The sequence below is a fragment of the Phaethon lepturus genome, unplaced genomic scaffold, assembly GCF_000687285.1.
Source record: "Phaethon lepturus isolate BGI_N335 unplaced genomic scaffold, ASM68728v1 scaffold37850, whole genome shotgun sequence".
Taxonomy (NCBI): Eukaryota; Metazoa; Chordata; class Aves; order Phaethontiformes; family Phaethontidae; genus Phaethon; species Phaethon lepturus.
In genome coordinates this window covers 1072-9942 of record NW_010511846.1, presented here as the reverse complement: position 1 = coordinate 9942, position 8871 = coordinate 1072, and the positions used below count along the sequence as shown (strand labels likewise).

General features: G+C 47.4%; 1 protein-coding gene across 2 annotated transcripts in view; it reads right to left on the bottom strand.

Annotated features, from left to right (window-relative positions):
• SLC13A3 (solute carrier family 13 (sodium-dependent dicarboxylate transporter), member 3) overlaps positions 1–8871 on the bottom strand; it is a 16274-nt gene that overhangs the window by 7252 nt on the left and 151 nt on the right. For both annotated transcript variants that reach the window (XM_010285107.1, XM_010285100.1), the window contains exons 1-5: positions 8736–8871; positions 8236–8399; positions 3300–3366; positions 2389–2574; positions 1403–1528 (exon numbers count right to left, since the gene is read on the bottom strand). The exon at positions 8736–8871 is cut by the window's right edge. In XM_010285107.1, coding sequence (XP_010283409.1) covers positions 1403–1528; positions 2389–2574; positions 3300–3366; positions 8236–8399; positions 8736–8871 — 679 coding nt within the window. The remainder of the gene's footprint in view (positions 1–1402; positions 1529–2388; positions 2575–3299; positions 3367–8235; positions 8400–8735) is intronic.

Sequence of the window (8871 nt, the reverse complement as noted above, 5' to 3'; positions counted from 1 at the left end):
CCGCCAGCCTGTGCCTAAGCCTTTTAATGTCTTCTGGATTCAAGCAAAGCCGACCTGCTCTTGGAGCAACCTCCATCTACCTGTACTGTGCTGCCAACACCAAGGACTTGCCCATATAGACAGTCCAGCCACCATCCCCGAGTCGCGACACAGCAGCCCGAACTCCCGCAGACGCTCGGCTGCGCTCGCGCGGCTTTGCAACGTCTCTTCCGAGGCGCCTCGCCCCCGGGGAATACTGGTATCTGCGCCGGCCCAGCTATCCCAATAAAGCCGGGCTTAGCGTGGCAGAGGCAGCCAAACAAAACAAAAAGCATCACGTTCTCTGAGCACAAGAGCGATTTTGCATTTCGCCGGGGGCTTTGGCCAGCACAGCTGCCCCTTCCCTCACCTGGTCGTCCGGGGAATTCCGGACGCGGGAATTCAGGCTCCGCTTGCAGGAGCCCCGGGCGCGCCACGCAGAGCGGCGCAGGTCGAAGCGGCCGCGAGCCGGCAGAGCCTCCCGTGAAGCCCCACGAGCAATTTAAGGACCAGTGTTCGGCATTTGCTGGATTGAAACTTTCCCATTGATTTTTTCCTGTCTCTGAGACAACGTAAATATTTGGACACCTGTGGTCTCCCCCCCTCCCCGCTCATCTATTTGCATTTTAAACTCAAAGTAACAGTTAAAGACTTCTCTAAATATTAGAAATTCTGTATGGTCCCTGGAGGAAGCAAGACTGTGAGTTTGTTGCTATCACATATGAGAGCGTGCCGGGGGAAAAAGGGCTCCAAAGGAACCAGCATGGCAACGCTGCAATCGTTTTAAGTAGTGTACACTAGAGGTTGCATGTATCCAGCAAAGATCTATCGGAAAAACATGTTATTCTCAGTTACAGATTAACACGTTGTTGTAAAATTAAGCCCTGTTGTGAAGTAATCTGTTCCAAAGCCAAGTTTTTGCCCCAGGAACAAATCCTGGCTCTTTACGTCCTAGGAGGTTTTTGCTACTAATTCCAAGGGAACCAAGATTTCACGCTGGTCTTCAAAGTTTGATCCTGCTTTCCTTTCCGTCAATGAAAATCTGCCACTGACCTCCACAGGCCCAGGTCAGGCAGTAAAACAACCTTTAAAAACCGCATGTTTAACTGAATGAATATATAATATGTATTCTGTACAGATATGTGTTTCAGTTACATAAAGTATATGTAGCTATGAGGTATCTTTAAAACACTCCTGTTGCATACCAGCTTCTTAAAAATAGATGACTTGTTACAGCATGAGCATCCCGAAGTTAGTTGTGAGACCCCCCCACCATCCACGAGATGATCCAGAGTGATATCAGTAGATTTAGTATGAGAATCATGATGAATCACAATGCTGGTAATAACCAGACAACGTATATGTATAGTGAATATAAACATACCTCAGGTCAATTCCTCCATACAGAATGGAGATCCATAGCCATCCCAGGAGAAGAAAAATCAGCATTAAAGGAAATGCAAACATAAACCAAGAACCAAAGTTCACCACATCACATTCTGGAAAATAACTAAGCAAACGTGAAAAATCAAGTTAATGCGAGAAGGGAAAAACAACCCTTCAATTCAAGGGTAAACAAACATCTGAAATCAGCAGCAAAATATCCCACAAGCTTCCCCGTGTGTATTAGCCGTTATCTGGGCAGTAGGAGATTTGGGGACCGTTGTCTTGGGACAGCCCCCCAGGCCACCCTGCCACCCACAGCTCACCCAGCCCAGCTGTACAAGCCTCCATGGGGAGATCTGAAAATCTCTCTCCGGACGGCTGATGCTTTCACACAGTGATACTCCTGAACGCCCGGGATTAAACCCTGCTACAAGAACTGCTGGAGAGTCTGAACATGAACCTCACGGGGATGCTGGACATACCTAGGAGAGCCTGAGCATACTGCTTGTAGAGGCCAGCAAAGAAATACCTGCGGGCACTTGGGATGGCACAAATCTCTGTTCCTGTGCACGCAGGAGGCATCTTTTACGACTAAGAAAACAGGTCAGCAGTAGCGGGTTCCTTATGTCCCTTCCTACCATAGAGCGGTAGATTAATTGCTCACAAAACACTACACGGCCTGTTTCATCAGAAGAGTTACCAGATTAATTGCAAGCGTGTAGTCAAGTCCCATTAAATTCAACGGGATTAAGAGCATCAGTAAGGTGAAGCACGTATGCATTGGTTTGGCTGACAGCCTGGCTGGGTACACTGGAAATCTGCTTGTTACCCTCTCCATTCATCTGCTCACAGTTTCCCAAAATGTTCTGGAAGGGCATACATTTTCCAACCTAGTTCTCAGCACGGAAGGGAATTTCCTACAGGGATGGAGAACGTGTCTCTGTTTCCCAGGATTACAGGGCTCTCCAGGATGGCCTCCCATACCTCTTCAGCTGTCCCAGAAGGATGAGGTTTGGTGCAGTTCCCGTCAGCGTTGCTGTACCTCCGATGCTGGCTGCGTACGGGATTGAGATGAGGAAACCTTTCCATATATTTGTTTTGTATTCCTCCTCCTTCTTTAGGTCTGAGGGAGCATCACTGGCAACCTCCTTCTCCTCCGTCAGATCTTTGCTTTAAAATAGTCCAAAAGAGAATCCGGTGAAAGCCCTGGTTTAAATACGGCGCAACCACTTCAGAGCCTTGACAGAAGGAAAATCCACAGTTTTTAGAAATCCAAGCTAACACTGTCCTCAAGGACGCCTAAGCAGCTCAGCGCAGCAGAGGGGTCTGCTCGGTGAACTGCCACGCGGGACCAGCAGCCTTGCAGAGGGCAGAGCACCCTCAGCACCCATCCATAGGAGCTGAGGGTGCACGCGCCTTGCCCAGCCCCTCGGCAACTTGTAACACTTAGCATGAAGTCCACAGGACTGCTAGAAGGAAAAAAAATAAACTTTGATAGCACTGAGAGGAAAGAAGTATCTGTTCCTGAAAAGATGCTTCCTTCCCATCGTTGTTATCAAAGCAGGACCATCACCAGTGTGTAAAACCTGGTGGGTTTTACATCACCAGCTTCACACGTTTGATGATCCTGAGAAAACCAAGGCACAGTTCCTCAGCAGGAGACACCTCTGGCTACCATTTCAGAGTGGCTGGAAAATCTCTGCAATGATTTGGACATGCAGAGTGCTGCTGGACACACAGAGAGGAGGGTGTCTGTCATCAGGCTGCTAGTGATTGGGATGTTTGGTATAATCAAAACATTTCAATGATTGAATTTCAAATTCCTAAAACTTGGTCTAACTCAGGGGATAATTCTCTCTTTCAACTGTCTAATACAAACTTTATAATTAACTTACTCCTCAGTACTTGCCAGAAACTGCATCTCAGTTGGTACAGTGTAAAGCTTATTCTGCTGTAAAGATGCTGAAAAAGAAAGATTAGGACTTTAAAACAGTTCAAAGCATCTAGAAAATTCTCCTTGAACCAAACAGAGGAACAGAGGAAACAACTGCCATTTACGGAGGAGGGCCTGTCAAACAAAGGGCGAGCTCGTGCCACCGGCACAGGAGTGCCTGGCAGGGATGAACAAGCCCGTCTCCTCCTGCCACCACTGGTCCCACCGCAGCACCCAGCTTCTCCTCCAACACCCAGACGTGCTTGGTCCTTTTACTAAAACTGCCACTGGTTGGACTCTGGGATCCTCTAACATGAGCGGGAGTTTCAAGCTACCCCTTACCAAGTCACGGGTTTGGGCTGGGGGCTTTTTGGGGGGGGTAGCCATAGCTTATTCTTAGGAAGAAAAACTGTTGGGCCTGATGCATCTGTAAGGCACGTTCCCAAGGTAGAGCAGGAGCACTCCCTGCCACGGGGATGAGAGTTTATTCCCCTGCAGACACCTAGTGCAAAGTCACCGTAAAGCTGTAATTTGCGCTTTAAAGACAAGAGTGGGGCACATCTGGGGGCTTTGTACCAGGTTCTCCGAAATCCACCCCGACAGCAAGGGCCATTCCCAAGCCCATCGTCTCCTCCATAAATGACAGACCCTGCAGGCTGAGAGACTAGTCCCCAGCACAAGTTCAGGGCCACCCCGGGGGGGGACTCTGTTGCATACCCAATTCCCAGGGACCCTCCTGCATATTCCCCACAGGCTCTGCCTCACTGTCCTTATCACCACACAGGGAACTTGAGCAGGACTCATGTTGGGAGCACTTGGGAAAGGGCATATTTTGACCAGAACGACCAGCATTGTCTTCGGCAGTAAACTGGGAGGTGTACACCACTCTACCACACAGACATATGGGAGAATTCAGCAATCAAAAGACAAAAATGCAACACGATCACTCTTTTTTTACCAGATCTCACACTAAGGCTTGTGGCATTTGTAGTTCTGGCTCATGGCTTGACCTTCTGAGGTTGGGAGTAGAGGTGTGCCATTAAACCCCATTTTCCATGGTCCTCCTCAGGACTGGCACGCTTGTGACTTTTATGACCTTCACCTCCCCACCACCGCTGGCTCCGCTGCCCTTCCTAGGGCTCTTTGGACATTTTTGGGTCCAGAGGCCTGTGTCCCTGCACCTTCCCAGGCTCTGCAGACCACTGCATGAAGAGCCCCTTTCCTGCCAGTGCCACCCCATCAGTCCCCAAATTTCCTTGCACGCTTCCTCAGCCCGAACCATGATCCTCTTGCTACCCATATATGCACCGGAGACTGAAAGCAGTGCATGGAGAGGGGCCAGTGGTCAAAGTCTCTGGACTCATCCACGTGTGCACTGAAGACACAAAGCTCGTTCCGGTTCAGTGAACCAAGCAGTTTTGCAAAGTCATGTTTTACACATCGCTAATTTACCGAATTGGAGTTAATTGGCTTGGATGCACACATGCTGAGCTTTCATCCCAGCCATGGCGCGATGGAGGGATGTAATTAGAAAGACAAACATTAACCCATGGCTGACTGTTGATCCCCCAACTCATTTAGCCCAACGCCTCTTACCACTGCTGCCCCACTCAAGCCTAGTGCTGACTCCGCACACAGACATATTACACTCCACCTCTTCACATTTTTCAAATATTTTCCCTGCTACACCCAAACTCTCATCCCACCTTGCCAGGACCATCTGTGAGTTACCTCTCAAGGAAGGTCTGCAAAAGGCAACTGTGCAAAGGAAATCCAGAGTTGCTGCAGAGCAAACTTTTCCTGTGAAACTTGCAAAAAGGAGTTGAAAATTGTTACAGGTCCGTAAGTCAAAAAAGACCAAAGGCCACTGAGGTAGGACCTGGCTATACACACTTCTCACTGAGCAGTATGAGGATTCAGCGGCCATTTCACCCAAAACCCTCATATACCTTAGAGGCAGAAAGGTTTGTCCTAGAAAAGTTTGGCTTTATTGACTTTTTTTATTGTTTCTAAAAAGTTGAAAAAGCCTGAGAGGGAGTATTTCCATCCACCGAGGGGTGCAGGCAGCAGAGCCCGGCCATACCCTGCCAGCATGGGCTGGGGTCAGGCAGCCAAAGCCAGCAGCAGTGTCCAAAAATGCACATTTCCCACCTGCCTCTTTCGAGAGATCGTTTCCAGGTTTGCAAACCACTGAAACACCTCAAGCACTGACTGCAGTTTATCTCGAATTTGCAGAAGATACTCTTTATGCAGGAAAAGAAAGGACAGTAATATTTTCGTGTGATTTTTACCTGGAGATACTGAAGCTGCTCAGAGAAATGAAACATTGCCAATGGTGGGTTAGTGGGCAGAGAGCAGGAGAGAAGGTCAGGCTCACTAGCTTGTCACACACCTATCACTGGAGATGTCAGACAGAATTGTAGGGCATCTATAACCCACCTCCAAAATGAAAATCCTGGAAGTTGAAAAAAGCCTGTAGGTGTTCAGTTCATAACCCTGCTTCGATCAACCAGAACCAGCTGGGACTTCAGCTGCCAAGGCTCATCTAACTGCATTCTTGCATCAGCAGCCAGTAGTGTCAAAATGAACACAACACTACACCAAATTTTACCTATCAACAAGACAAGCATGCAAATATTTACTGATCTATAACATGCTGCCCACATGGTTGGGCATGGACATAAGTGATTGCAGCCTTGAGGTTCTCTCATCAGCAAAAAAGCATGACCAACTGATCGGAGACATCACTTGAATTCTGGCACTGTGTGCGTAAGCAAAGCCCTTCACAAAGCCGGTTTCATACGCTTGTTGAGATTTCTTCAGAAAAATCAAATGCTTTTACATACTACATATTGTTTAATATATTTTTAATTCATTTTTTTAGCCACCCAAGTATTTTTTAGCCTCCTGGGCACTGCTACAGTGTTATTAAAACATATCCACGCAGATTTGCAAACTGACTTTATCATATGCCATTGTAAAAGTTTGCTTCCACATACAGTCCCCTCCACAAATAAATCTGCCTTTCTTTTTTGGAACACAGATTACAACTCAGATTACAAAAATTAAGTGAACTATGAAATGAGTATACCTTTTTCTCAAATGCATATTCCTTAAATTCAGTCAGGTTTCAGCATGTCAAAAAAAACTAACTGCAGCAGCCCCACTGGAGATGTGCAGCCAGCGCTGACTGCAGAGGACACCCGACAGAGGAACACCCTGCAGAACGCTCACCTTCGCAGCTCCGCTCCTACGCGTAGCTTCAGATTCGTCGCTTTTAACTGACTTCAGGTTTAGGGCTTCGTTCAAGGAACTCAGCTTTTCTCATCCATTCAGAAAGATTACAGAAAAGGATGAGTCTACCTTGCGACACTAAAGCTCAAATAGAAAGTCTACAAGAACACTTGCATTTTGATGTTGTACATTTTACAGATGACTCCTCCTTCGCTTGTATTTATTGCTTTTGTAAGCCTCTAGCTCAAAAGAAAAATACATCATCACGCCATCACATGATATTTGCAAAGCATCACTTTATTCATTCTTCTACTTGCATGCCTCTCCCTTTGCCTTTTGCGGCTTCTCTCACCACTGTAAACATTGTGAGCCAAGGACGTTAATTTTTTTTGTGCTTGCCCATGTCTAGGACAATGAGGGTCTTGACTTTATATGTTCCCAAACTCTACTGTATTTACAGTCACAGCTACACAGTCAAATCATTTCAGAGGATGGGGTCAAGAAGGTTAAAAGCAGACTGACAAAACACAATGCTTCTACAGAATAAGAAATTATAGCAAGAAAGTCAGTGGGGTTGATTTTAATAGATGTGAACAGTCAAAAATTCATAAAGCAAATGTGATAAAGCAACCTGGAGTGCAAATACCTTATGATTGCTAGACATCAACGATGAATGATTGATTATATCTTTATTAGAGTATGCACATGCTTGAGTTGTCTTCTGGGGACTCATTGGGAACCAAAAAGCCATTGTTTTTTAAATCACAAGGGCAGAAGAATTACTAATTAGTGCAAAAAAGGGAAGCCATGACTACTGCTCCAACTACCAACAACAGCTGCAAAGAGGACTTCATTACTTCATTTCTGTTTTGCTGTTTCTCATCACTGTCTGCCAAGAGCCCAAACTCCTGGTAGATGACTTGCGAAGAGAGGGCTGGAGGAAGGCCTTATCTGACTGCATACCCGTGACCCAGCCTGCCCACAACCTGCTCGGGAACACCACCAAGCAGGAGCATCAAGCTGGGAAATCACAAAGCACTTTATCAATAGGTATTTAACCTGCCATCCTTCCCTGTCCTCCTCCCTTTCTCCTCCAGCTCAGGCTCCAGTTCCATGGGGGAACAAATAGGAGAATGAGAGGAGAACCTAAGTGTCCAGGAGCACATGGCAGCCCTTCTTCCTCACCCGTGCCCTGCTCTCGCTGCCTGGCCAGCACCTTGCCTCTCCCTGCAGCAACGCACCATTACGTAGCACTCATCTGCCCAGGTCTGGCTATCTACAGCCCTCCCTGGCTCTGACTGTCCCCACAGCGAGGCATCCCTATGAACCCCGTCACCACCGTGCCCACAGAGCTGGCCTTCCGCTCGTGCCAGCCACAGGTTTATGGGGCAGGTTGGCTGGGCATCACCATTTCTTGATTTTTCCAGACAACTCATACGCATTGCCTCCTGCATGACATGAGGAAGGGGAAGGACAAAAGGGAGTTTTATGCCAATACTCTTCCACTGCAGTAATAAAGCGTGTATTAAAATGGGACCAGCACTGAGATCAAGCTGCAGCTAAGAAACCTGGTACTTGTGCCAGTGAAGTCACTAAAATGGGGCATATTTGACAGCAGCAGGGCAGACCTCAGCTGGCTTATACTACTGCTCTGTCTCAATTACCTTGGTTTTCTTCATTTCCCCTGTTCATATCCTTAGATGTGTCTTTCTCCCCAAAGAGGCTTTTTAAAATTGCATTTGCAATTGGAAGCATCATAGCAGTGGAGGCAGTATTACTTAACCACATGGACAGGAAAGACGTTGTCAACATCATCCCTAAAATTAGTCTGGAAAAGAGAAAAAAGGAAAAGCTGAATTTCTTCAGTTTGGCAAGAAAAGCTCATGTGCAAGGATAACAAAACTAATAGCAAAAAGGACTTCTGCGACTGTCCTGTAACTGGACGGAGCACAAATACGGGGCCGAACAAAAAGATTCTCCCTGTGGTCTGCTGGCCTCTGAGCAAAGGCAAACAGCTCAATAAACGCAATAAACTGGAGAAAAGGGGTTGCAGACAGCCCTCTGGTATGGGGGACACTCGCACCACGACCCAGCACAGCGGTGCTGCTCCCCGAGCGCCTGTAGCTCACGTGCCCCAGGGACGTCCCCCTGCTCCCGTAGTCACCTGGCTGGCTGGACTCCCACCAGCATGAGGACCCGGAGCGCGATCCTGCGGTGTAAATTCCACTCCTCAATGGCCGAAGCCATGATTAAGCCACTGAGGAAGAGGAAATTGGTGTCTAAAAAATATTGTGGGCAAA